Below are 27,964 nucleotides of genomic sequence, written 5' to 3'. Positions count from 1 at the left end.
TCAAAGAGAGAAGCCATCAAGACCTGCACTTACTGACCTCAATTATTTACCATTTAAAGTGGTCTCTCTTCAGCATAAAAAAAATAATACAAAAAAAAGCAATATAAATCTTCATATATTCCTAGCCCTCTCATGACTGATCTACTCAATGTTTCCTATCTGCTACAACACCAAGATGCACACACCTTCCACAGGGATGCCTGGGAAACCCTCCACAGTAAGATTGACGTGCTGAGCTCCATCAGCTGCAGCAGTGATAGTACTGGCTGCAGTCTCACTCACATTGACCTGGGCCCCATTCCCCATGCGCACCACACTGACCTGAGACCCATCGGCACCATGGCTCGCTGCAAGGGAAGGTGTGTCAGGCTGTGCTCAACTAATGCTGTGGAAATTCTCTCTCTCTCTCTCTCTCTCTCTCTCTCTCTTTCAAGTCACATGAATGAAATAGACAAATTAAGGAAATCTCACTTCACAAATGCTTGATTTATCAATTTTTAAGGCTACATATAAAATCTTTCATCTTGTGTTCTTGTTTATGGAGATAAAACTCACACTAACAAGTAGAAATCTCAGAAACTTCCTCACAAAACAGTTATGCTGAGAAATTTAAATCTAAAGTGCACAAAAATGCAAAATGCAAAACTCCAACACACACAAGAACACTGACACACAACCCCAGGATCCGGAGAGTCCCAATCACCAAGGTACAAAAGGAACAGCCACACCTTACCCAATAGATTCTGGAGTTCGCTGCCATCCAGGGACACATTGCCGGTGTCGTTGTTTACAATGATTATCACCGTCTTCCCCGAGCTGGTGTTCCCCGGCGCTGACACGTCTGAACAGTCTTTTACAAATGAACTTGACATCTGGAATTGTCGGAAAAATCACACTAAAACACTGATTTTCTTTTTCTCATTTTGCATCACCTTTGGTTATATGAAACCAAATGAGAAACTTTGTGCCTTTCCCTTTCTTCTTGGCAGGTGAATCAAATATTACCAGAAAATTTGTGCTTTATATTCTTTACTGTAAAGAAGACTGAAAATGGGAAAAAGCCCTTTCAAATCTCAACATAACACAAACACAAAAAATAAACAAATAAATAAAAAAAATAAATAAAAAATTACCTTCATAGTCCCTTTTCCTTCCAGAGGTGTCTCAATCCTCCTCTTTGCAAACAGTTTCAGTGTACATAATTGTGTCATACATTCTCATCAAACTTCCAACATCTAATGACTTATATGTTTAGCTGTCTAGATGTTACCTAGGCATAAATATCTAACTTCCAACATCTAGAAATTACTGCAGTGTAAATATCCATCACTCAGCCTCTAAGCACCATCCAACAGTCAAATCACCTTATGACCTACATTTAAATAGTCAAAAAAATTCTTACATCCGAAATTTCTTGTGGCTTAGAATAAAAATGTCCAAGACTTCTTATTAAATTAAATATGGCTGAAATGTCTTACAGCTTAAATAAAAAATACCCAGAGCATCTTAAAACTAAAACTAAAAAGCAGAAAATAATTAGCTGGTCATGGCAAAACAGGTCCAAAATCGATCTAGCTAGCAACCGCACAGAGTGGCTGATCATGACACACCATGCAACAAATGTGTATCCACAGATGACTGCCTTAAACATGTATGACCAGTTCTTCTTGAATCACACCCAAAACATCTGAAATATCTCATGGTTTTGACTAAAATTGGAGTGAAAACTGTACCTTCATACAATACTCACAGGAATTGGGATGAGGGTATTAATATGATTCATTTGTGGCCTTCAAATCAGCCAATATTACATGAACCATTTTTCACGAAACTTTTTAGATTATTATAAGCAATGATTTGGTCTATTTGTGTTGCCATGAAATGTGTGTGCTTATACCCCCCCACCCAAAAAAATAAATAAATAAATAAATAAATAAATAAATAAATAAATAAAGTTAAGTCAATAACAAAATAAAATCCCACAGAATCATGGTAACTGGCACCCATCACTCTTCAGGCTGTGCAAGTCATGGTAGTGGTAAATGCTACGCACTGCTGTACTGGCTGTGCAAGTCACGTGTCATTCTGTTGGGCATGCAGGTTGTGGATCTCTCTGCAATACAGATCACATGGCTCCCCACATGGACACTAGAGGGTTATGCTAACTGTTGCACTCCACTCACTTAACCTTCTAACAGTAAGAGCAATTTCAAAACTAAGTCTAACCAGATGGTGTAATCTAACACTCATCAGGTGATGCTCTCCCCCCCCTGCAATCTACCCTTTCAGTCTCAACATTTCCCTGCTCACAGATTCTTTGTTAGCAGGGCTAGAGAGGTTAACAAACCAGCAACATTCCCCTCCTTAATGAGCAAACTGTGAGCTTTCCACACATTACACATAGTTGTAATTCCTCATAGCCTACCATACATTTTCTTATAATGTTGGGTATTAGCACAGCTGTAAATCCGTTCCACTATTTCTTGGTGACCCTATCCAGTCAGGCAGACACACTAGTCAGGGGGCTGCCATGCTACCACAACCACTATAGGCTGAAAAGCTTCGATCACTTCAGACATCCCAAGTAAGGATTAAAACACTCCAAACAATGGCACAACTGTGCTTTGTTTTATATGACACTAAAGCATGGGTGCAGATTTGTATTGTACTGCATGAAACTTTTGTACAACCAAAATGTCTTATGGCCTAAAGATTCCTGGGACCTGAACACCAAATGAGTGAAATGTTTTGCAGCTGACACTGAAAATAACAAAAACTTCTTATAATCTAAACTGAAAACACAAAATTTCTTACAATCTAATCTGAAAACAGACAGAATAACTCTAAACCGTGTCTAAAATGTCTCAATGCCTGAGCATCACATGACCAGCATTTACAACCACTAAAACATCTTATGGTCTCCACTAAAATCATCTAAAACGTGTCAAACCAGGCTCTCGGAACTAAAAATGACGAAAACAACTTCACACCTTAGCTAATAATGATCAAAACATCTTAGGACCTAAACTAATAATAATCAAACTTGCATGCTTGTCAACCAACTGTGTGCACATCATGAGCAACTCAATACTCCTTCAGGAGGAACACTGCAGAAAACTCTCATGGCCACAGTTTACGTATCTTTCAAACTTGACTAACAATGGCCTAAACTAATGTTTACCTAAATGTATCTCAGTCTAACCTAAGTATTATCTAAATGTCTTTTAGATAATACTTAACAATACCCTAACTGTCTCTCAGTCTAAATTAATGGTTATCAAAATGTCCCTCAGTCTAATCTCAATCTAAATTCACGGTTATCCAACGTCTCAGTCTAAGTTAATGGTTATCCACACGTCTCTCAGTCTAAATCAATGGTTATCCAAACGTCTCAGTCTAAATTAACAATAACTGAAATGCCTTTCAGTCTAAACCAGCTGAATATGATTTAAGTGTCTTTCAGTCTAAACTAAAACTTACTTGTCCTTCAGACCAAACTAAAAATTATCAAAGTTTCTTCCAGTCTAAAGTAAAAATAACCCAAGATAAGAATGACTGAGACAATTTAGGGCCTTAATGAATAAAATGACAAAAAATCTACAAGTGTCAAGCATTAATTCCTGACCTTAATGCCAAACTGATACTCTCTCTCTCTTTTATGTTAAAGAGGACTATCACTCTAATTTATCTACTTGACGAAAGGTTGCTGTAGCCTACATGAAGGGACCTAGCGGAGCACAGACCCTCAGCCAGAGCCACTCTTGGAAAGAAAAGCTACAAGGAAAATACCTGAGTCTTCATCTGTTAGGATTCATATCCACAGCTCTCTTGAGGCTACGAGGTTTTCCTCACTAATGTACAAGTCTGTGGAATTCTTCACGGGTGAAGTTGTTGCTCTGGAGTCAATCTGCTCACTCGTTAAGTCTACACAACTCTGGTTCCACCTATATATCAATCTGTAGACTAGGCACCCTTCACATTTATTACTAAGTGACTGTTTAAACCTATATTCCACTCTACAGTAATATTTTTTAAACCAAAACCACTAATGCATGATGCATTACATGATGTACTCTGCTAACAGTACACAAGTCAGTCACCATCACTGCTGCATCACAGACCTACATCACAATCTTATTGAGTGGCATCCATGCAGATCTTCTCCATAATGAATATCAAGAGGTGGCCACCACAAACCAAAATTACCTTTGCTAACGTGTAATCTGCTGACTAAAAAGTTACCTTCACTAACATTAAACTGCTCAACTGCTAAAGAAATCAGGCTAACATTAACCAGTAATCACTGTCTTTTAAGTCTGTACGTCATTTTAATACCTTCATTCTGATATTTTGGTTCTAAAACCCTGAAAAACAGCTAGAACTGAAATTTTAACATGTTATAACTTTGACATGGAGCTTCCCAGAATTGTTATAATACCATGCCAAGATTATATAATGATAAATGTATCCACAACAGTAACACAAATACATAAACAAGCAAATAAAATTAAGCATACACCTGTTTTTTGCCTTATGCCATGCCAGTGATATAGCAAATGCCAACAATGCTACTACTTCTGACTGTACATAAACTACTCAGTACACTGTAATGAACAGTTAAAAAAAACACACAATATAATATAAATTCAGACCACAGTTAATGAGTGGGTGACAGGTGACACCTCTTCTATTTCAACTATTACTGTATTATAACATGATGATGAAGAGTCTTTAAACCAGCTAACAAAAAAGTTAGCTTTGTTAATTAGCAGTCAGCTGACTGTGGTGGAACCATGGCCACCACATGTGACTGCTTACCACTGATAACAGAGGCAACAGTCAAGACTCATCAGGGGTGCCTCTTCTCAGCTTTCTTTCAGCCACACACTGGCCACACCTGTCCTTACACACATCACTATTCACACTCCTAACCACACCTTCACTGAAACTGCTCCATTCACTTATAATTCACAAGCTGGGGTCAATTTGCTCATTAAAGTCAGTCCTACACTGCAGTTCCCGATTTGTATACCAGACCTCACCATCACATTCCCCTCAGTCTGTGTGTAGTGTTACTATTACTGTAATCAAAATGTACATCTACACCATCTTAATTTACAGTATTAGTGAGTCCACACCCATCAGTACACCCTGTTCATATATGCACCCAGCAAAAGCTACATAACTCAGTCTCTATCACTGCTAAATCACACTTTTGTCATGTAAGGTGAGCAGCAGCCAGGGGCAACGAACAGGAGACCGAAATAATGCCTACAGAAGGTGCCAGTTGCTAAAATAGTCAAAAGGATCAAAATTATGAGAGGCAACTTCCATTACAACCTTGCCGACAACTTGCTTTTACAACCAATGTGGCATATACACATGACTACTGCTGACATTACGTGAACCAAGATACGTGGAGCCTGCAGAGCGCTGTGGTGGAAGTGGGACCAGATAAGCAAGAAACAGGATGAAGCACAAATAAACACAATGAAACACAAACAATAAACAATATGAAAGAAACAAGGAACAAGATGAAACACAAACAACAAAGATGAAACAAACAAGGAACAAGATGAAACACAAACAAACAAGGAACAAGATGAAACACAACAAACAAGGAACAAGATGAAACACAAACAACAAACAAGACGAAACACAAACAACAAACGAGATGAAGCACATGATGAATGACCAATCAGAAGACACGTCCTGCCCTCTCATGCCGTCTATGCACAGGTGAAAGGGCACTTGCTAGGGAGTCAACAGGTCAAAATTATCCCCCAACCCCCCACAAGGTTAGTTATTTCCACAAACTTCAGGGAAACAGGGAAATCTCAAGAACTTTTCCTCAAAAACACCTCTTAACCTAAGCCCTCAAATGAAAACTTGTTAGGTAAATCTTAAAAACTATTAAAAAAACAAACAAACGAACTAACAAACCTTTTAATCTAATCTAACCTAAGCTCTCGGATGACAACTTGCAGGTCAGGTGAAACTTAAGAAAATATTCCCCCAAAAAATGTCTCTTTATTTGAACTTGTAATGCTTTGTAGGTTTTCTTTACCATTTTCTTCTTAGCTGTATTTGTTATGCTTAGAAGATTTCCTCCCGTTTTCTTTTTTTTTTATTTTGTTGGTTCTCTTGGGAAAATTCTAAGCTACATCTAAATTAGCCTAACTTAACCAGGAAATATGAAGAAATTAAACATTAATCTAACTCGGAAATATAAAGAAATAGGACACATTAAATACGAAATAAAGGGCACACTAACCTAACCTGGAAATAAGAAAAAATAGGACACTAACCTAAGTTGGAAATACGAAGAAATAGGACGAACTAACCTAACCTGGAAATACAAAATAAAGTTCACTAACCTAACCTGGAAATAAGAAAAATACAACACATTAACCTAACTTGAAAATACGAAACAAAAAAAATACGACAAACTAACCTAACTTGGAAATACGAAAAAATACGACACACTAACTTGGAAATACGAGGAGAAAAGGAACTGACTAACCTAACCTGACGATGAAATACGAAAAATATAAATAATAAACTAATCAGGAAATAAATAAAATAAATAAACAAATAAAACAGGGCAGACTAACCTAACTTTGAAATACGAGAACAAGAAAAACTAACCTAACCTACGAAAAATAAAAGACTACCTTAACCTAACCTATCAATACGATAAAACAGACTAACCTAACTAACCTAACCTAGAAAATAAATAAATAAATAAAACCTTACCTAACCTAACACTTAAACCACACACCACCTTCCCTAACACGCAAAATCCTCTCCTATATATCTAATACCAGAATACACAACCCCTCCCACTAGTCCACCCATTGCTCCCAGGTGACCCATTCTCCCATCACCACGAGGGAGTAGGCATAGCCACCACAACAATGGCTCAGGGAAACACGGCGGTGGACCCAAAAAATCAATCAATAGTCCTTGTTTTCGCCTTTCCCAGCGCCATATTTGCTTGCCTTCCTTACCTTAATGTCCGCTGGTCCTTCCTCTTCCCGTCCGTCACGCCCTAAGCATCAATCATGGCTTGTGTGAGGCCGTACGAGTGGAAATCGCCAATGTTTACTCTTGTAGGTTGACGGCGGCCATCTTGAGTGTCTTCCTCTTCCTCTTCTTGTGAGTCTTCGCGCGGCGTCTCTGTTTCCGCCATCTTGGAAGTGAGGGTCATGATGCGCAAGGTGAGTTCACTATCTAAATACTTATCTATAACTTGTTCTTGTTGGTTATAGTATAAGTTAATGCAATCAGAAAAATAAACTGCGCATTTATTTACATGTTGTTTATGTGATAAAGGAATATTGGTGGATTTTGAAACTGATAGAGGTAACGTAAATTTCTAAAAAGTAACCTATTACTTACAGCTGATGATTAAAAGATAAGTTAATATAGTAAAAAACTAAATTACGTACTTATAGTCATGTGACTTGTGTGGTAAAGGAAAGTTACTGGATTTTCAAACTGATACGTAAATGGAGAATATAAAGATAACCAGGGAATGAAGTGAATATAAATTAATGTAAAATGAAGGTAATGTGTATATTTCATTTAGAACCACCATGGACGCAACATAGTAAAAAATGTTTCATCATCATCATCATCATCATCATCAATCTGAACGTAGTAGTAGTAGTAGCAGTAGTAGTAGTAGTAGTAGTAGTAGTAGTAGTAGTAGTAGTAGTAGTAGTAGTAGTAGTAGCAGTAGTAGTAGTAGTAGCAGGGGATGTTCATAGTAGTAGTAGTAGTAGTAGTATAACAATTATTCATGAGACGTACGAAAGCTTCATCAGGTTTTTTTATCAGTTACTTACGATAAAGAAAATAGATTATGAAAGATAATACTTATATTCAATCACTCGACAATCAAATAAAATGTATTATTGTATTTCCTAGAAGCTTGTTTATCTAATTTTTCTCCATATTCTTAATTAATCGACGGTTATTTGTGGTGGTCGTAGTGGAAATGATGATGGTGGTGATGGTGGTGGTGCTGGCTGAGGCGGCGGGTGACACAGCTGGCACGGGAGGCGGCGTCCTGTGACCGCAGTGATTCAATACAATGGGTAAGATTTTTCCTTGTCCACGGTTCATTCTTATAGAGATTACACGCTATGCACATGTGACACTTCCCTTTTATAATAATTTTTCTTTCAGTATTTATCTATAAGGCAAAAACGTATTAATTATTTATTTATTTTTTTTTTTAATGCACAGTAGGAACCTTTACACGTCATTAAACATTACATAAACAAAGCTGAATTCACATAACATTTATTGCTAACTTTTTTTTTATGCTTTTCTTTTTTTCTTTCTTTCTTTCTTTTTTTTTTTTTTTTTGGTAATCTGGTGTTTGTTATTTTGATTATGTTATTTATTTATTATTTATTCATTTATTTATTCATTTTATTTTATTTATTTATTATTATTTTTTCTTTTTTTTTGCTGATGAGGCGCTACATTTGAAAACAAGAACTGCAAATATATGAGACAATAAAGGAAAAAAGTACTGAAAACCTGCACCTCATCCCGCAGGTTTAATTGAAGTTGCACGTGGTTTCAGGAATATCTTACGATTTTAGGGCAGATTAACAAGATTTCTACATTATGAACAGGAGAAACAATCTTGAGAACTGGCTAATCGTCTTTGTTGCTTTGAAGACAGTCCTCACCCACTCAGTGCCTGGAACAGCTTCTGAGAAAAGAGAAGGATCATTGCGTAAAGTAGTAGTCAATCTGGTGGCCCGGTAGAGAGGGAGGGTACTGCACACACAAACACACACACCTAACAGCGTACACACTTACAAGTATTGCCAACATGACTGTCCCGCACCCAATTCTCTTTAGTATCATAAACAACACATTACGGGGCACCCTGTCATAGGCCTTTCTAAAATCAACGAACGTAACAAATAACTTCATTTTTTTCTTCTTAGCCATATCCATTATCAAACGTAGCGTCACATTGCGTTCAATGCGTCCTCTGCCCTCCTGGCTGCCTGCCTGCTCTCTCAGTAGAACAAACCAACTGCTCAACTGCGAGTTTAAGATTAAGTCAAACAATTTAACCAGTGAGTTTATTACATTGATGCCCCTGTAATTACATGCTTCTTTTTTATCACCCTTCTTGTAAATATTAAACGTGCGGGCAAATCGCCAAGATGACTGAATTCTATCATTTTCAAGTTTCGACCTCATTCCATTAACATTCCATGACGCAACAAGTACAGGTTCTTTTAAGGGTCCTATTAGAAAAAAAGGAGCATGATTCCAGCTGTCAATCACTACATTGTCTCGGTAAACTTTCCTCTCGCGTGCATCCAGCCTTACTACACAACCAACATTTTCCGGTGTCGCCTTCTCAGTAGATTCCACCTCCCTCAACCACTTCCACTCCTTCCTTAAGCACGGATGCACGTCTTTTTTTTTTCACAAAGATACGACTGGACAATTCACCAGCATCCTTCACTTTACCTGTCTTGATGAGCACCTTGTCCCTTGCTGCCCAGGACGACAGTTTTACCAGCATCGACCTCTTCTTCCCTCCTCCGTCTCGACCTAGTCTTGTAATAGATTCGACATTAGGGACCACGTCTATTTGACACAAGACCTTCTGCAACTTGCCTTCTTCTGAAGTCGCTCCTTACAGACTCTCGCCTTCATCCGGGACGCCGAAAACGATTAGTCTTATTTCTCCTTCTCTTCTATCGACACTTTCCAAAAAAACTCTGTTGTCGAGCAATGACTTCCGCCTGCTGATCCACCCTTTATTGCAACTGAAATAACTTTCTGTTGAAGGCACTCTCAGGAGATGAAAACTGATTTCTTAGTTCACGTAACTCCGTAAAAATGTCATACATACATTCTTACATATATATACAGAAATAACTGAAAGTAATGCACACACACATACACGCACACACACACACACACACACACACACACACACACACACACACACACACACACACACACACACATCTGTTTTGCTTGTAATCTGTTTGCTTGTATATTTAGAGAGAGAGAGAGAGAGAGAGAGAGAGAGAGAGAGAGAGAGAGAGAGCAACATTCATACATTCCTCTCTTTATCCCGCACTGCAAACTTTATCGGCACGCCTTCCTCCTCATAACGAGAGAGAGAGAGAGAGAGAGAGAGAGAGAGAGAGAGAGAGAGAGAGAGAGAGAGAGAGAGACTGCGAGTAATGCATCTTTACATTCTCTCTTTTATACCGCTCTGCAAACTCCATTAAAACCGCGTACTTGCCTTAAAAGAGAGAAAACTAACTTAACACCGTATTCCTGAGCATTTCGCCGCTTCATACACTGACAGCCTGCAGTGGAAGTTATTCGCGGGTTGCAAAGGTGTCTCCATGATTGTAGTGAGCTTTTATTAATAATGGGCTGAAAAAATTAACTTGGCATGAAGGTGCAGAAGGAAATAAGGGGTTCCAAGAGTACTAGCGCTGTTTCCAATGCGACGACCTGGCAGAAGAAAAAAAGATGGCCCTGGAGGATGACAGTAGTTGGGTGCATGAGTAATTAGCGGCGCTCCGTAATTGGCAGTACACTAAGACCCACACTGCAGGCAATCAGAACGCATAACACTCCTTAAAAAAAAAAAAAACAGAAAGAAGAAAATAAAAAAAAACTAAATAATACACCTCTCACTTCCTTCCCTCCACGATGCATCCGTATCATCGTGTCATCCCACCAGCACGTGTTAACTTCCCTCTTGCTTGCCGCCGGGTATTCATCTGTCTGCTCACGCCTTGCCGGGAGAATAATAGACCCCCTTGGCAGCTTCACAATGCCCTGGCGGAGGCGGGTGGCATCATGAAGTGGCTCGAGATACAATTGTCATGGCCCGGGTGTGGACTGTCCTTGGGAGAGTAGTGGTGGTGGTGGATGATGAGGGATACGGAAAGGGGAGTTGAGAGGGTTAGGAAGAGGGGGTATTCAGGGGTGTTCAGGGGTGTTAGGGATGTTGAGGGAGGCGGTGTACAGCGTGTGGTTCTTATCAGTGCATTAACACCATCATGTTTAGTGTTGTCCTGTTCATGTGGTTGTCGCTGGTGTGTCTAATGCGTGGTGGTGCGTGGGACTGTCTCTCTGTTGCCTGTCTGTCTTGGCGCTGATAGTCTTTAGTAGAAGTAGTAGTAGTAGTAGTAGTAGTAGTAGTAGTTGTTGTTGTTGTTGTAGATTTAAAAAAATGTAGATTGTATAATGTTTTAGGTTTAGGTGTGAATTTCTTTTCCTTAGGCTTGTAAATTATTGAGAGAGAGAGAGAGAGAGAGAGAGAGAGAGAGAGAGAGAGAGAGAGAGAGAGAGAGAGAGAGAGAGAGAGAGAGAGAGAGAGAGAGAGAGAGAGAGACTGTACACAACCAATCAACATATCATCAAAACATTGACACCTTACCCAATCTTTATCTAATATTTACCTAATCCTGCAACCACACGTTAATTGACTACCTGATGAAGCACTTTTAACTCTTTCCCTGCTGACACACGCACTTCCCCGCCTTATCACTTCCTCGCGGCGATAGCAAAAACCGCAGGGAGGGGAGACCGATAGGCATAAGAGGGCAGGAGGAGGGCGGTGGGAAGATAAAGGCCAAAACAATTCTATCACCAACCTCCCACAAAACCACGTGACGCATTGAAAGGCAGTGACATTTTACACCTCACCTACTCCCACTTTACTTATTTCACTTAAAATTTATCGACTTTCTTTACGCACCTTATACTTTAGTGGCGTCTTACTTACCTCGTTTTTTGCGACAATAATCAGAAAATGTACTTATAAATCTACCAGACATCTTTCTTGCTTACTTTTGTTAACTTGCTTTCAATAATTGCCTTCTTGAGTTCTTGTTTTCTTAGTTAGGTTCGCAAAACTTACCGCCTTCTTTACTTACAAAGCTACGTGACACCCTACTTGGATACTTTTGCTAACTAAATCTCCCTAACTGTCTTTTCTACTCATTTTCTTACGTTATGTTCTTATACAATATAACCGAAAAAAATATAGCCGAAAAAAACAGAACAATATCAGGAGGAAACAATCTTTAAACTCAACTTTTGTGGAAGCTCAGATCACATTCTCCGTACAAGACACGATCTATAAAAGCCAAATGGAGGAGACGAAAAGGCAAGGGTACCAGCAACATAATGTAAAGATTCTCTTCTCACTTTCTATCACCTACTCATACACACGTTTACTGCGAGTCGAGCCTACATTTCTGCAGTATTACACGCTGCCTAGAAACAGGAAGGGAGGAAGTAAAGAGGCTGACGACAACAAGACACTACTATACATATGGTACTGCTCTCACTTTTATCTCGCTGCCACTCAAGTATTCGTTTCCTTTCCTAAGCTGACGTGTGTGTAAATTTGTGTTGAGTGGCAAGGTGAAGAGGGTTATAGATAGGAGCAATGGATTTCAAGATTCGTCCACTATTTATACTCTCTCTCTCTCTCTCTCTCTCTCTCTCTCTCTCTCTCTCTCTCTCTCTCTCTCTCTCTCTCTCTCTTTCTGAGCTTTTTGTGTCATGTTTATGTTTTTATCTATATTTTCGTTCTCTATTTACTCTTGTCATGTTCAAGTTTGCTGTTATCTTTTTATTATACAACGAAAGGCTAAGGAAATTATGAGAAAAGAGAGAGAGAGAGAGAGAGAGAGAGAGAGAGAGAGAGAGAGAGAGAGAGAGAGAGAGAGAGAGAGAGAGCGGCATTGCGGCATTTTCATTTACAGCTGATAATATTCTGAACTGAAGGGGAGCTCATCTGTTGCAGTGCCCATATCGAACCCAGTGTGGGAGGGAGGAGGAGGAGGAGGAGGAGGGAGAGGAGGAGGAGGAGAAAAAACGTCATTTGTTGTGGAGTAATCACTGTACCTCGGTTTCAGTTAGTGCTCAGAAGGACAAGGAGGAGGACGCTTCGAGGACAGACAGACAGATAGACAGACGCACTTGGGGCAAAGAGAGGGAAACAGGTTGAGACTAGTAGTGTGCGTGTGGCGGTGAGGACAGACAGTCACCGCTACCATGGAGACACGTCTGTTACTTCTGCTGGTGCTGTCCCCTACTGGTGAGTTAGCGTATTCCCAGGGGCTTGGGGTACCTTAGGCAACTGCTGCGGCCTCTGCTGAAAGTTGATGCTTGTGGAGGTAATGGCTAAGGCTGTGGTTGCGTTTGTCTGTGGTGTTCTTGAAGGTGGTGTTCTAGGTTGTTTTTGTTTTTTCGTGTTTGTCTAGAGAAAATTGTAGAAACGATACTGGCATTTCTTTATTCTCTACCTACTACGTAAGATTTCGTACAGACAAGCCTTTCTTATATCTATTTGTCTATTTGTTTTGGTGAATGTTTGTGTGATTTATAAGAGATATTAGTACGTTGTTTAGGGACAGTTATACAGTTTTCTAACTATTTTTACTTATTTTGTTTTATGTTTCTGGGTTTTGTCATGCTTGTTGTGTGTGTGTGTGTGTGTGTTATTTTTGGATTTACTTGTAATAGTGGTGTTTTCTTGCTACGTAAAGAACTAGTAGAGATGTTTATCTATTTTTAGTGGTGTTTGTTCTTTCTTTGTGTTCCTTCTTTCCTTCCTTCCTTCCGTTTTTATTTACTTTCTTCATTCTTTACTTCCTTCCGTCCTTCCTTCCTTACTTATTTCCTTTCTCTCTTCCTCGTTCCCTCCTCCTTCCTTGCCTCTTCCTTCCTTCATTAATTCCTTCCTTTCTTTCTTCCTTGCCTCCTTCCTTCCTCCCTTTCTTTCTTCCTTTCTTTCTTTCTTTCCTTCCTCCTCCTTCTTTCCTTCTTTTATTCCTCTTTCCCTCTTTAATTCCTTCATTTCTCCCTTCCTTCCCTCCTTTTTTCTATCCTTCCTGATTAACTGAACAATGACATCTTCCTTCCCTCCATCCTTCCTTACCTCCTTACTTTCTTCCTTCCTTCCATCCTGATTCTTTCTTCTTTTTTTTTTTCTTCTTCTTCTTCTTGTGACTTCTGCTTGGATCAGATGAAGGTGGTGGTGTCCTCTCAGCGCCTCCACCCGCTAACCCTCCACTAGGCAACACTTCCACTGTCTCCTTATAATCAGTTGTTTTCTTTTCTTACAGTTTCTTCACTTTGTACTTGCTGGGGTTTCAACCATGGCTGTGTTAGAAATAGTTTGGTGTATCCTGTAATTTGGCTGTTTTCTGTTGTTTTTATAAATACCTAGAGCTGTGTTTATGCTCATGTCTTCTTCCTAAAACCTTCATAGCTATTCATCTATTGATATTATTGACTTTAGTTCGTTCCTCTCATCTTCGTATCTAAAACTTGTTGGCTGAGTGGCTGCCTGGCTTGCTGGGTGACTCATGCTGGTTGGCTTACTGGAACGGAAGGGATAACATGAAGTACTCTATTTTCTCTAACTCAACCCGGGTCACTGCAGCGCTTGGGTTGATGGTGGCGCGGTGTCCTGAGGGCTGGAAGGCACGCGGCAACACAGACGAATGCTACAAGGTCCACTCTTATGGCAGTGATCGTACCTTTGACGACGCTAGGATCTACTGTCAGGCACGCGGCGGGGACCTGGCCTACATTATCTCAGAGGGGCAGAGAGTGAGTACTTACAAACATCCAGCTGGGTTGTTGGTTGTATTGAGAGATGATATGTTCCTTCGTGTTCTTCTGTATCTTTTGTTGTTCTTCGAGTGTTTTTGTGTATTTTTGTGTATTCTTTGTTTTTATTTAGACTTTTTTTTGGGGGGGGTTATGAAAAGGAGCTTTGTGTAGTGAATTAAACGAGTATGTATGTACGTAGATTGATAAGGTTCTGCTGTTGAGAGTTGTTATTGTTGTTGTTGTTGTTATTATTATCGTTACTATCATTATCATTATTATCATTATTCTCCTTCTCCACCACCACCAACACCACTTCCTCCTCCTCCTCCTTCTGTGCCTGCATGCATCACCTCCCCGCAGGACTGGCTGGGGCAGCTCGTGGCGGCCACCGGGAACGTGGGCCAGAACGCCTACATGTGGGTGGGAGCCAGGAACGTCGGCGGGTCCTGGAAGTGGATAGAGAATGATGAACCTTTGGACAACATGGTGGTGTAAGTAACACGTGTCTGGCTGGCTGACTAGACTACCTGGCTGACTGACTGGCTGGCTGATTGTATGGCTGGGTGAATATTTGGAAGGATGGATGGGTGAATGAATAGTTGATTGGTTGTATGATTGAATGGTTTAGTGACTGTCTGGTTGGATGGTTGGCTGACTGTCTGGCTGGCTGACTGGGCATCTAGGTAAATAAAGCTGTTTATTTCCTTCATTCTAACTGATATATAAAGGAGTTTGTTATTTTCTATCAATGAATCACTATCTTAAAAAAGAAAATACGTTTCTTAGTTGTCAATCCAATCAATTTCACTTTTCATTTCTTGGCTGCTGCTGCCTGCGTGCGTGTGTGTGCGTGTGTGCTGGATGAGCCAGGCAGTGGGAGGGGACTGGTGAAGGCGACTGTGCTGCCCTCACCCTCAACTCCAAGCTGATCAAGCAAGACTGCGGCCAGCGACTCAAGTTCATCTGCCATAGAAATATACGTACGTAGCTAAATATATTTATGGTCGAAAGTCAAGTAATACACTAATATGTTTACACTGATATGTTTATAATGTTTTAGTTTATCCTAGAGGAGCTCCATTTTCTGTTGTGTATGTTTCAGTTGTATAATATCGTTTTCTAGTTGCATCTGTTTAAGGTATCGTATTCGTATACACACACGACACGGAATTAAAACCGTTCTTCTATCTCCCCCTACAGAAGTTCCTTTTTTTTTTTCAACCGCGCAATGTCATTTTGTTGTAAAGTCAATGTTACTCAGTTCTTTTTTTTTTAAGGAATCATTGACAACAGGATAAAAAGAATATATATATATACCACCAATCTCAAGTACTCTGATGTATGATCGTATTTCCGAACACTATTCCCTCATGAAGAGTATTTTCAAAAGCCACAGAGATGAATAGTCGGGTTATTGTGCGCGTATTGTTTAACTGGAGAGGTAGAACCACCAAAATCCTCAAAAACACTTGAAAATCCCCAATAACCTTAATAATACCCAACTAAAAGCTGACAATCAACAAAACATAGCATTAAAAGAAAACGATAAACACAGTGGGAAGAGGACAAACAGCAGGAGTTTCGCAGGTTCTGGCGGTGACTGGACGCACGTCGGTCAGTCTGGCTATTGGTGGGATGTGCTCTGGTCAGGCTGGCAGGAGTAAAGGGAATAGAGAAGGAAGGCTCTATGCGAACTCGGTCACCCGGGAAACTTTTCACTCACACAAATGGAAGCAAGTTAAAGGGAGGGCTTCAATGTACGTAGGTCTACACGAATTAAAATGCCTTCCTGGAGAGAGAGAGAGAGAGAGAGAGAGAGAGAGAGAGAGAGAGAGAGAGAGAGAGAGAGAGAGAGAGAGAGTAATAAAGGGCGTGTATTCAATGTGGATTTTTAACAATTTCCTTAAACTTTTCAGAAATTCCAATGGCTTGCGATCACACTATTGGCTGGGAGGATGCTGATAACAAGTGCTACAAGGTGAGAGAGAGAGAGAGAGAGAGAGAGAGAGAGAGAGAGAGAGTGAGAGAGAGAGAGAGAGAGAGAGAGAGAACGATAACACACACACACACACACACACACACACACACACACACACCCGAAACAATGAAAGTACCAGCAATATACACAACTCTGACAAAAAAAAAAAAAAAAAATTCAAGACAAAACACGAAACATTACATCAACACAATCTTATGGAAACAAATATTTAAATACACCCACACACTTACCTACTAACCTACACCGACCTGTTTATCTCCCTACACAGAAATCACCCTAACCTAACCCAACCACCAAGCTACACTTACCCGTCCACCTCCCCACACAAAAATCAATCTAACCTAACCGTATCTAACCAGTACTCTATACTCACCCGTTCAACCTAGCCTAACATAACCTAACTACTACCTTACACTCATCCGTTTAACCTAATCTAATCTAACCTAACCACTAACCTACAGTATACTCACCCGTTTAACCTAATCTAACCTAACCTAGCCTAAACTAACCTACAGTATACTCACCCGTTTAACCTAATCTAACCTAGCCTAAACTAACCTAACAGAACCCAACCTAACTTAACACATTCACCCGTTCAATCTAACCTAACCTATCCTAACCTAACTTAACCTACACTCCCTACGCAGAAATCCACCTCGCCCAACTCGTGGCATGACGCGGAAATCGAGTGTAGCATAGAGGGCGGCCACCTGGTGTCCATAGGCAGCGACTCTGAGCAACAGCTGGCCCACGATCTGGCTCTGGAAGAACGGGACAAGGTCTGGATTGGATACACAGAGGAGGTGAGTGACCGAGATCCTTATTCAGAAACGCTTTGCTCTCTCACCATGACTATTTTCAAAGGCCACAGAGATGATCAGCTGGGTTCTCAAGAGTGCTTCTCTTGTTAATAATGTAGAAATCTTGTTAGTCCGTCATTAGAACTGTAGAAAAAAAAATAAAAATCCGTATCACTTCGCCACTATTTTCAAAGGCCACAGAGATGATTAAACGTGTCTTCTAGAGTGTTTCTCCTATTAATATCATAAGTGTTGATAGGTAGAGTGGTAGGGGTCTCAGACGGTTGATTGATAGGCTACCAGAGTACGGTGATGCAACCCTCAGTCATCATGACCGGAACTACCACATTTAACATCTGAACTGAAAACAGAAGCATCGTAAACGTCATGAAAATTTCTAGTGATATTCGGAATGAAACAACAGCAAAGTGATAATGTACGTAGTGATAACAGGAATTAAATTACAGTAATGCCATGGTACTGAAAAGCCTAAGCATTTTGTTCTCTCATCAAGTGTATTTTTCAAAGGCCACGGAAATCATAAGCCGGTTTTGATGGATGCTTTTCTTACTGATGATGCAGGAAACTTGTCAAACTACTACTAGAATGATGCGAACACCCTTGAATATCCCAATAACTATAGTCTATCAAAACTAGTCGAGGCAAGGCACAGCAGTCTTTGAGGATACAAACCAAGGAGAACTGACGAAGGCGATGAAAGTGCAGTGTCTATTATCATATTCATTTCATTATACACTTGTCTATTACTTGTCTATGAATGAATTAAAACTGTCTCACACGTAGAAGAATATTATCGTAGGCATATAAGATAATATTTATTCATTAATCTACCTGTTAGTCTTTTGTTGTGTGTGTCTGTGAGTGTGTGGGTGGGTGGGTGTCTGTGTGTATGAAAATTTGCGTTGGTTTGTATTGATGTACGTATTAGAATGTTCTGTGGTTTGTTTGAGGTAGTGGGTCTGCGAGAAGGAAGAGAATGAAGAGGTAAAGGAGGAGATAGAAGAGGAGGAGGAGGGGGAGGGGAGGAGGATGAAGGGAAAGACGAAGAGGAAATGGAAGAAGGGGATTGGAGGAGATTGAGGAAATGGACGAGGAGGAGGAAGAGGAGGAGGAGGAGAAGGAGGAAGAAGAAGAAAAGGAGGACGAGTAAACAAGAATCAAGAGTGTGGAAACTGTTCCTAATTTTACTGACAATGATGATGATGATGATGATGATGATGATGATGATGGTAGTGCAAGAAAAATGTAAAATTGAAAGAGAAATTGACAGTTTTGAGTGAATGAGTGAGTTAGAGAATGAAAGAAGGACGGAAATGGAGGAGATAGCTGATAATAAGAATAAATAGTGATGATAAGATTGATGATGGTTACAGTGATAATGACAATGATGATGATGACGATAATGATGACAATATTAATGATGATGATGATGATAAGTGCACCTGAATTACCTGTCACTTCACCTTAATTACCATACCTTCCAGGGCCACCCGGGCACCTTCACCTGGGTGGACGGAACCAGTGACAACAAAACCTACTGGCATGATGGACAGCCCGACACGTGAGTCTGTCTGTCTGTCTGTTTGTCTGTCTGTCTCTCTGTTTGTCTGTCTGTCTGTCTGTATGTATGTTTGTGTGTATGTTTGTATAGATAAATGTGAAGGATTTTTTCTTGTATTTCTCTCTGTTTTTCTTTGTGTATTTCAATCTCTGCCTGTCTGTCTGTCTGTCTGTGTTTATCGTGTCCGTGTCTTTCCGTACATTTGTCTGTCTGTCTCTGTCTTTGTAGATCTTTCTTTTAAAATAATAACAATACAGAGGGAAACAGAGAGAGAGAGAGAGAGAGAGAGAGAGAGAGAGAGAGAGAGAGAGAGAAACGTGTCCATCAATTTGATCCCCCATTTTCTTTCGCTCCATAAAATAAATCTTCTCAGTATTCACCTCCACTTCGCGTCTCTCTCTCTCTCTCTCTCTCTCTCTCTCTCTCTCTCTCTCTCTCTCTTGTGTCCGTAAATCACGTGAAACAATGAATAATGATGAAATAACACACACACACACACACACACACACACACACACACACACACATACACAGAGAGAGGGCAGCACTTTCGCATACATGTATACAGCAGTGCAATGTTTGCAGGACCGATGAATACTGACATGTTTCAATAATGCTTCGAACGTGTCCCGAACAAAGGTGAAGCAATGAGCCAGTGTGTGTGTGTGTGTGTGTGTGTTTGGGTGGCTTGGCTCAGTTGACTCGCTCCACACACAGGGCTGCCAACTGATCTTTTCCGCACCAAGTACTAGCAACAGAATAAGCGCGAGTGTGTTATGTAAGCGCATAAGAAAATAAGGGAAGCTGCAAGAAGCTAGCAGTCCTTCCACGTGGCAGTCCTTTTACAAAAAAATCAAGTACTTATGTTGCTTATATCGGCCTTCCATCAGTACCCAAAAGTTGTCTAATCTTTTAAAATCCCCTATTGGCTTGGAACTAAACACCTGCTTCATGAGTTTATTCGTCTGTCGCAGTCGTCCACCACTGTACATGAGACTCAGTATCTTCTCTCACCTTTATGTGTCTAAGTATCTGTCGCAATATCTAAATAATCTTATTTTTCCCTTATCTTACATTCCTAACACTACTACAGTTAATGCTGCCAATATGAATCTCTGATAAATGTATAAGTAGGCTACAGTCACGAATACTTCCTTTATTACTGGAATATATTACTTTTCCTCGCCTTCTATCCATCACCTGGCGACTCTCACTGGGACCATAACTTGAAACGCCTCTCCTCTTCACCCCGGCTTCTTCCAAAAGTTACACAGGTCTTTAATAGTATTTTTATGGTGACAGATTAACAAAACTCCTACATTACTGACAGGAGAAGCGCTTTTGAGAACCCGGCTAATAAATCTGTGGCCTTTGAAAACTGTCGTGATGAGAGAGCAAGGCGGTTCAGAATACAACCTACCTAGTCCTTTGGTGGGTAGTTCTACATGATCCCCTTGTGGCATTTTAATCTTTTCACTGCTGGATAATATTTCCGATAATCACGTACACATTTTTAGACACCAATCTTTTTAATAGTTCTGTAACGTAGGGAAAAAAAATCTCTCTCTCTCTCTCTCTCTCTCTCTCTCTCTCTCTCTCTCTCTCTCTCTCTCTCTCTCTGTAAACGATATTTTGCAGTGCTCTGAATATTACTAGAGACAGCCATAGCAGTGAAAAAAAAGGTTTAAATCAATTAATTAATTCTGGCCAGGTCGTACAACGGATACGGGGCGGCTGTGGTGGACAACGACGACCCCAGCGGCTTGTGGGTGGTGGGAAAAGGTCACTCAGGATTACCACTACCTGTGTGAGAAGCCAACAGGTGAGTCGTGAGTTGTGAGTTGTGAGTTCTAACCTAATATAACATGAAGTAACCTAACCTGACCTAACCTAACCTAATATAATATGACAACCTAATCTAACCTTACAAGGCATGACATAGCCTAACTTAAACTAACCTAGTTTTAAATGACGTAACCGAACCTAACCTAATCTAACCTAACCTATCCTAATATAATGTGATTAACCTAACCTAACCTAATATAGCCTAACCTAACCTAAACTAACCTAATATAATATGACACAGCCTAACCAAACTATTTCTATATATGTCTGAGAATGTTATTTTGCTACCCACATTAAAACACACAGATTTTATTACATACTAGTAGAAAACACAATCTCTGTCTCCCAGGGTCGTGTCTGCCTGGCTGGGAAGAGTTTAAGAGTTCGTGCTACTACTTCAACACGGAGAGCACGGACCTGATGGTGTGGGAGGACGCCAGGACCACGTGCAGTAATGTGAAGGCCCGGATGGTTGTACTGGATACGGAGGAGGAAGACGTTTTCTTTCGTAGCCGCATGCCGGAGTCCGACAAGCTGTGGATCGGATTGTATAGTAAGTGCATTTGAGGCCACAAGTCAAGTGATCCTGTGTGCTCGCTTGAATTGTTTCGTGTCTGTCAGTTTGAAGTTGATCCAAAGTCAGTCTCCTTACAAAGCCTGGTAATGTATAGAGTCTTGGCTGATCAGTGGACGTAAGATTGAGTGAGAAATTATAACACAGTGGAAGTCAATGTTTATTAAGATTTTGTTGTTTCTAGTGAGACGTTGTTTATCACAGTGGAAGAGCTAATTAAACCAAGCACTGTTGAGTCTGTTGTAGCACCGATGCACTGCTCTGGGCTTGTAATCAGACATGCCACCACTTCCAAATGCCTGAAGTAAAAACTTTTCCACGGGTTCAGGAAATGAAGCAGCGTCACTGAGTACTTACGAGTGTTCTCATCACAGGCAAGACCGGGGATGACATCTATTGGACGGATGACTCACTAATGAGTAGCAAGAACTTCACGCACATGTCAGATGACGACAAGGCCGCCGCCATTGCTAACAAGGACCAGCAGTGTGCCTACCTGGAGCAGACCACAAGTGAGAGAGAGAGAGAGAGAGAGAGAGAGAGAGAGAGAGAGAGAGAGAGAGAGAGAGAGAGAGAGAGAGAGAGCTTGAAGGGTAGAGATGGGCATAGAGAAAACGGAAAGTATGGATGAGGGAAGGAAGAAAAACAGGAAACGTGTAAATCTGAAGAATAATAATGGAAGAGAGAGAGAGAGAGAGAGAGAGAGAGAGAGAGAGAGAGAGAGAGAGAGAGAGAGAGAGAGAGAGAGAGATCTACGTACGTTTCCCTCCTCAGACGCAGACGGAGAACCCACCTCGTCTTGGATACCTACTGACTGTTTAACCCCGCGACATTACGCGTGCGAGGCGGATGTCGGGGCGGAACTTAGTCTTATTCCACCTTCCAGTGAGTATCTCCTCCTCCTCTTCTTCTTTTCCTCCATTTTTATTTACGTCCACTTCTCTCACACGTGGTTCATTACAGTAGATCCTCTATTTCTTCTTTCACTCTTTATTTTTTAGTCCTTTCCGTCTCTCTCTCTCTCTCTCTCTCTCTCTCTCTCTCTCTCTCTCTCTCTCTCTCTCTCTCTCTCTCTCTCTCTCTCTCTCTCTCGCTTCATCTCTTTTTGGTCTTCCTTCTTTTCCTCTTTTTTTTCAGTCTTCTCTTCCTTATTTCTCTCCATTTTAAGTCCTTCCCTCCTTCTCTCTCTCTTCCTTTTCTACTTCTTTCCCTCCCTTTTTAGTCCCTCTTTTCCCTTCCTTTTCTAGTCCTTCCATCTTTCTCTCCCTTTCCTATTCCTTCATTCCGTCTCTCTCTCCCTTTTCTGGTTCTTCCTTCTTTCTCTTCCTTTTTTTTTTACCCTTTCGTCTCTCTTTCCTTCTTATTGATGCTTCTTTCCTTCTTTCCCTCCCCTTTCCAGTCCTTCCTTCCTTCTTTCCCTCCCTTTTCTAATCCTTTCCGTCTCTCCCTTCTTTGTATCTCTTCATTTTATAACAATCCTGCTATAGATGAATGAACTTTCTTTTCGGGGTTGATGTTATTCTAATCAATCATTCAGTCAGTCATTCATTCAGTCAGTCAGTTAATCAGTCAATCTGCTTTTCCTCAAACCTTCCTTTCCTTCAATAATTCCTTCTCCAGTTCATATTCATATTCATACTCATATTCATATTCTTAAACACTGTAGGCTCTCATTTGGATTATTTTCACAGGCCACAGGGACTATCATAAACTATCACTAAACCCATGAAAACATCCTTGAAAATTCGTAGATATATATTTTTTTTTCGGCCTGACTATTAAAATCCTCGTTAAATTATCATAAACTATCACTAAACATGAAAAACACACTTGAAAAATCTCCAGTAAGATTTTTTCAGACTAACTAAGCGAAATCCTCGTTAACCCCATCATAAACTATCACAAGAACCACGAAAACACCTTTGAAAACACCCCACTAACTCGATCTAGCACCTGTTAGAAGTTCGGAGACAAGAAGCGGATGCCTTTGAGAATAGGAGTACTGTTCAAACGTGTAATTTCCCCATCCCTCTTCGCCTTCCATATTAGATGAGCGGTACTGCCGGGGAGGAGACTGGAAGCAGCATGAAGACTTTTGCTACCTCTTCCTTGCTGACGAGAAGTCGTGGACACAAGCGGAGGGGTACTGCCAGGGCCTCGACATTAGTGCTCATCTCGTGTCTGTCCTCACGTGGGGAGAGCAGGATTTTGTGTTCAGTAAGTGTGTAAAACTTTAAGCGTATTGATGCTACGTTGGAAAGAAGGAATGTGTGGAAGTTGTTGTTGTTGTTGTTGTTGTTGTTGTTGTTGGTGGTGGTGGTGGTGGTGGTGGTGGTGGTGGTGGTGGTGTTCGATATTGATTGGAAGTGTACGATATTTTTTTAGTGATGTACGGTACTATTTGGAAGTTTACGATGTTTTTAGTGATGTACGTTATTGTTTAGAAGTGTACGATGTTTTTTTAGTGATGTACGATATTGTTTGGAAGTGTATGAAAGTTTTGATTGTTTCTGTTTTTAGTGACGTTCGATAATGTGTGAAAGTGTTCGTATTATCATCATCATTATTGCCATTATTATTATTCATGATTGCCATAATTTTGCTCCTTTTCATCTCTCGTTTTCTTTGCCTTCTTTTTTGTATTCAATATATGCATAAGTAAATTTAACGCTTTTCATCTTTTATATTTTTCACGATTTTTCTCCCTAAGAATAATGTTTTCTCTCTTTTTTTATATGCATATTTTTCTAACGTTATCTTCCCAGACTTACAGTTCCCGATCTTCCCGTCTTTCCTATCCCTTTAATCCAAACCTACTCTTGATAACTTTTCTATGCTATCGCCTCATTTAAGCCTCATTTTCTTGTATTACTCTTCTTTTTGTTTTTAATTCCGATTTCATCTTTTTTTCTCTCCCTTCAGACAACGAGCTGGCGGGGGGGTGGATAGGACTCAATCAGAGGGAAGAGGAATCCTGGCGCTGGAGTGACGGCAGCATAGTCACTATCCAGAACTGGGAGGAAGGTGAGGAGAATGAGAGAAGGATGAAGAGAGAGAGAGAGAGAAAGAAGACAGGTGTTTATAGTCTCAGGTAACACAGAACAGTAATGCAAAGAGGTGCTTTTATAGATATCGAAATATATACTTGTTGTTTGTTTTCAGCTTAGAGACAGGTGAGAATGACACGGATATAGACAGGTAAGCCTAATCTTGAAGCGACAGGCGCCTTTACTCTGTTTCACCAAGGCAGTCATTGTAATTTAGCCACCTGAGGACGCGTGAGCTTAGTAACACTGCCACTTACTGATACACTCACTCGCTGCTTGATAAGTTAGGTTAGGTTAGGTATTCCCGTCTTGTTTTGAAACGTGGAGCAAACTAACTATGCATTTCTACCAAAACTCTTGCTCTCTTATAAGGTACCGGATTCTCTACGTAAGATCTTTGGTGTCTTTCAGTCAAATAACAGTTTTGGTAGAAATGTTATTTTCCCACACGTGAAGAATAAGATTTGAAGACGTAGACCAGTCAGGGAGTCAGAGCGTGAGTCAGTGGCAGTGTTACCGTGTTTCCTTGCCTCTGGTGACTAAATTACTGACAGCGTTGGTGAATCAGAGTGTAGTAAGAGAAAGGAATGAAAAAAAAAGGACTAAAAAGAGGAGAGAAAGAAGGAAGGATGGAAGGAGAGACTAGAAAAAGGAGAGAAAGAAGGAAGGATGGAAGGAGAGACTAGAAAAAGGAGAGAAAGAAGGAAGGATGAAAGGAGAGACTAGAAAAAGGAGAGAAAGAAGGAAGAGAAGACTATATAAAGAAGAGACAGACGGAAGGAATGACTAAGAAAAGAGAAAACAAACAAAACCCCGCCTGTATTTCTGCATTTATTCAAACATTATCTCTCGCTATTCAGGAGAGCCAAATGGAGACGAGGAAACCTGCGTCGAGATGTATTTTAATAACGGCAAGTGGAATGACATATTCTGCAATGAACTGAAGTCGTTTTCCTGCAAGATGCCGGCTTCCACCTCCCCCGTGGGCACCGTCACCACCACCACCGCCATCCCCGACAGTAAGTGTGACCAAACTGACCATGAACATACGTATCTCATTATTTTTTTTTAGCGTATTTTTTTTAGCGTGATCAACATAAATATAACTTTTTTTTTTATTTTTACTGGAGGTAGGGATAGATACAACCATTATCCGCTTCCCCTTTTCTCCCAGTGTAATCAGTATAAATATCACTTCCTTTTTCTTCTTATTTTTGTTAATATATATGATGTAAATATATATGATGCATACAAACATCTAGAATAATCAACAAAAATACCACTTCCTTTTCTTCTTACTTTTATCAATATACTTTTCTACATAAACTGGAGGTAGTGAGAACAGACAGTACCAAATGACGACACGTTTTGAAATGTTGCTTCCCGCTGGCTGGGAGGCTGCGAAGGAAAACTAACGAAAAACTAAACGAAATGTAATGTCTGGTGCATGGAGAGGAGGAAGAGGAAGAGGAAGAAGGCTGTGTGTGTGTGTGTGTGTGTGTGTGTGTGTGTGAAGAAAACAGGAGTAAAATTTGTAAGGCATCTGATTGGTTTGTGTTCTTCCCGTTAGCCTCTGCGTGTGGGTATGACTGGACTGAGAATCCTAGCACGGGCGAGTGTTACCGGGTGGAGGTGCGGGACATGGTGTACATTGATGCGCGGCAGCACTGCAAGGAGCTGTACTATGACGAGGGGCAGTCAAAACCAGACCTGGTGTCCATCTACACGCCCGAGGAGCAGGCCTTTGTGTACAGTGAGTCTTTCAATGTGATGAACCCTTGACTTAACCCTCTGATCCAACCTTATCTTACTTAATCTAAGCTAACCACCTGACTTACCTAACCTAGCATAACCTAATGATCTGACCTACCTAGCCTAACCTAATGTAACCTTATCTGATCTTACTTAACCTAATTTAACCATCTGACTTACCTAATCTAACTTAACCATCTCTGATCTAACTTTACCTAACTTAACCTAACCATCTGACCTACCTAACCTAACCTTACCATCTAACCTACCTGATCTAACCTAGTCTAACCTAACCTAACCTAACCTAACCTAACCTAACCTAACCTAACCTAACCATTTGACGTACCCAACCTAATCTAATAATCTAACCTGACCTAACGTAACTTAACGCTCTGACTTCACCTAACCTAACTCTCACCTGACCTAACCTACCTTTACCTAATCCTCTGACCTACCCTTACCTACCCTAACCTGATCTGACTCTGTTAACCTAACCAAACATCACATAACGTTAACACACTGTCACTGTTAGGGATGCTATTACACCCTCGGCACTTCAAGGCTCTATCACTGTCAAGCATTTACGTTTTTCCTCCAGTTTGGTCATCTTAACTTAACTCCGAACCTTCCCACATTTTGACGCCGTAATCATGTCTGCTTCATGCTATTTTGTTTTATTTTATTTTATTTATTTTTTTCTTCCATTCTGGCTGATCGTAACCTGTAACGCCACACCTTCACTTATTCATCGAAGTAGTACGTGGGCATTGAGACACCTTAACCCTTTCACTGGTACACAAAATCTTTCCCTCAAATACCCATAACTTTTTGGACACTATTCTTGTGTTAAACTTTTCTAGATATTTATGTACTGTAAAAAAAATATAAAATTAAGCTGTTTTCTCACGCTTCTCTCCTGCGTCTCTATGCAAACAAATTTTACAGTGCTAGAAGGGTTAACGAAGGAAGACTAAAACAGTAGAAGGGGTTAATTAGATCACTTATATCCCATTCTCCCTCCAGCTTGGCTAATCGCAACTCCTTCTTCGCCACATCTCTCCCTCAGACTTGTTGGAGGGGCAGCACCTCAGCCAGAGCGCCATTTGGATCGGCATGAAGAATGACTATACTGACAACATGTGGCTGGACGGGACTCCCTCTGCTTACTTCAACTTCGCGGACGGTGAACCCAGCGACACGTGGAATGAGAATTGCGTGGGTGAGTGCCGCGTGCGTCTGCCTGTGTGGCTCCTCATGCTGGCTTGTTGGTATATCTATGCGGTTGAGTCAAATACGTAATATCACGTCTTTTAGTAGTCATGTGTTTTCCTATGAAATACATATAAACAGTTTGTACAGACTACACAGATTGCTTTCCTGTGTGTGTGTGTGTGTGTGTGTGTGTGTGTGTGTGTGTGTTTTGTGTGTGTGTGTGTGTTTCTGATATTCTTTACAATCTACTTAATATATAAAGCACATAATCTCCTTAGCATATAAGAGGGAAATTACGAAATTGCATTTTGTAACGTACTTTCCTTCTTAATTCCTTCAGCATTTTCCTCTTGTAATTTTAATGCCGCGTTTCCTTAATTCTACGCATTTTCTTCCCAACAAAACGATATTTTCTTAACGTGTATCTTAAAACTGTCCTTTATAATCTCTAGCAAAACATCCATTTTTAGTTAACCAGTCTGTGTATTCATTCTTTCCCACAGAGATG

The 27,964-nt window shown here is 40.4% G+C and overlaps 3 protein-coding genes across 7 annotated transcripts in view; 2 read left to right on the top strand and 1 right to left on the bottom strand.

Moving 5' to 3' along the window:
• LOC135088784 (death-inducer obliterator 1-like) overlaps positions 1-7,171 on the bottom strand; it is a 31,321-nt gene extending 24,150 nt beyond the window's left edge. For all 5 annotated transcript variants that reach the window (XR_010261116.1, XM_063983808.1, XM_063983810.1 and 2 more), the window contains exons 1-3: positions 7,011-7,171; positions 734-872; positions 186-347 (exon numbers count right to left, since the gene is read on the bottom strand). Coding sequence is in view for 4 of the 5 variants with exons in the window: in XM_063983808.1 (XP_063839878.1) it covers positions 186-347; positions 734-872 (301 nt within the window). In the remaining variant the exon portion in view is untranslated. The remainder of the gene's footprint in view (positions 1-185; positions 348-733; positions 873-7,010) is intronic.
• A 5,909-nt stretch (positions 7,172-13,080) lies between these two features.
• Positions 13,081-17,556, top strand: LOC135116331 (dromaiocalcin-1-like). The gene is made up of 6 exons (XM_064033684.1): positions 13,081-13,123; positions 14,474-14,643; positions 15,007-15,137; positions 15,517-15,626; positions 16,563-16,624; positions 17,293-17,556. Exons 1-6 carry the CDS (start codon positions 13,081-13,083, stop codon positions 17,554-17,556), a joined length of 780 nt encoding a protein of 259 aa, XP_063889754.1.
• The window catches only part of LOC135088783 (macrophage mannose receptor 1-like), a 34,665-nt gene continuing 24,008 nt past the window's right edge, over positions 17,308-27,964 (top strand). Inside the window, exons 1-12 of the mRNA XM_063983807.1 lie at positions 17,308-17,448; positions 18,951-19,027; positions 20,738-20,848; positions 21,221-21,424; positions 21,820-21,957; positions 22,220-22,330; positions 23,495-23,662; positions 24,368-24,469; positions 25,353-25,511; positions 26,063-26,245; positions 27,311-27,463; positions 27,960-27,964. The exon at positions 27,960-27,964 is cut by the window's right edge and continues 70 nt beyond it. Of these exons, the coding sequence (XP_063839877.1) occupies positions 19,009-19,027; positions 20,738-20,848; positions 21,221-21,424; positions 21,820-21,957; positions 22,220-22,330; positions 23,495-23,662; positions 24,368-24,469; positions 25,353-25,511; positions 26,063-26,245; positions 27,311-27,463; positions 27,960-27,964 (1,353 nt within the window). The 5' untranslated portion in view covers positions 17,308-17,448; positions 18,951-19,008. The remainder of the gene's footprint in view (positions 17,449-18,950; positions 19,028-20,737; positions 20,849-21,220; positions 21,425-21,819; positions 21,958-22,219; positions 22,331-23,494; positions 23,663-24,367; positions 24,470-25,352; positions 25,512-26,062; positions 26,246-27,310; positions 27,464-27,959) is intronic.

The sequence above is a fragment of the Scylla paramamosain genome, chromosome 31 (assembly GCF_035594125.1).
Source record: "Scylla paramamosain isolate STU-SP2022 chromosome 31, ASM3559412v1, whole genome shotgun sequence".
In the NCBI taxonomy this organism is placed as follows: domain Eukaryota; kingdom Metazoa; phylum Arthropoda; class Malacostraca; order Decapoda; family Portunidae; genus Scylla; species Scylla paramamosain.
This window is presented reverse-complemented; position numbering and strand designations above follow the sequence as displayed.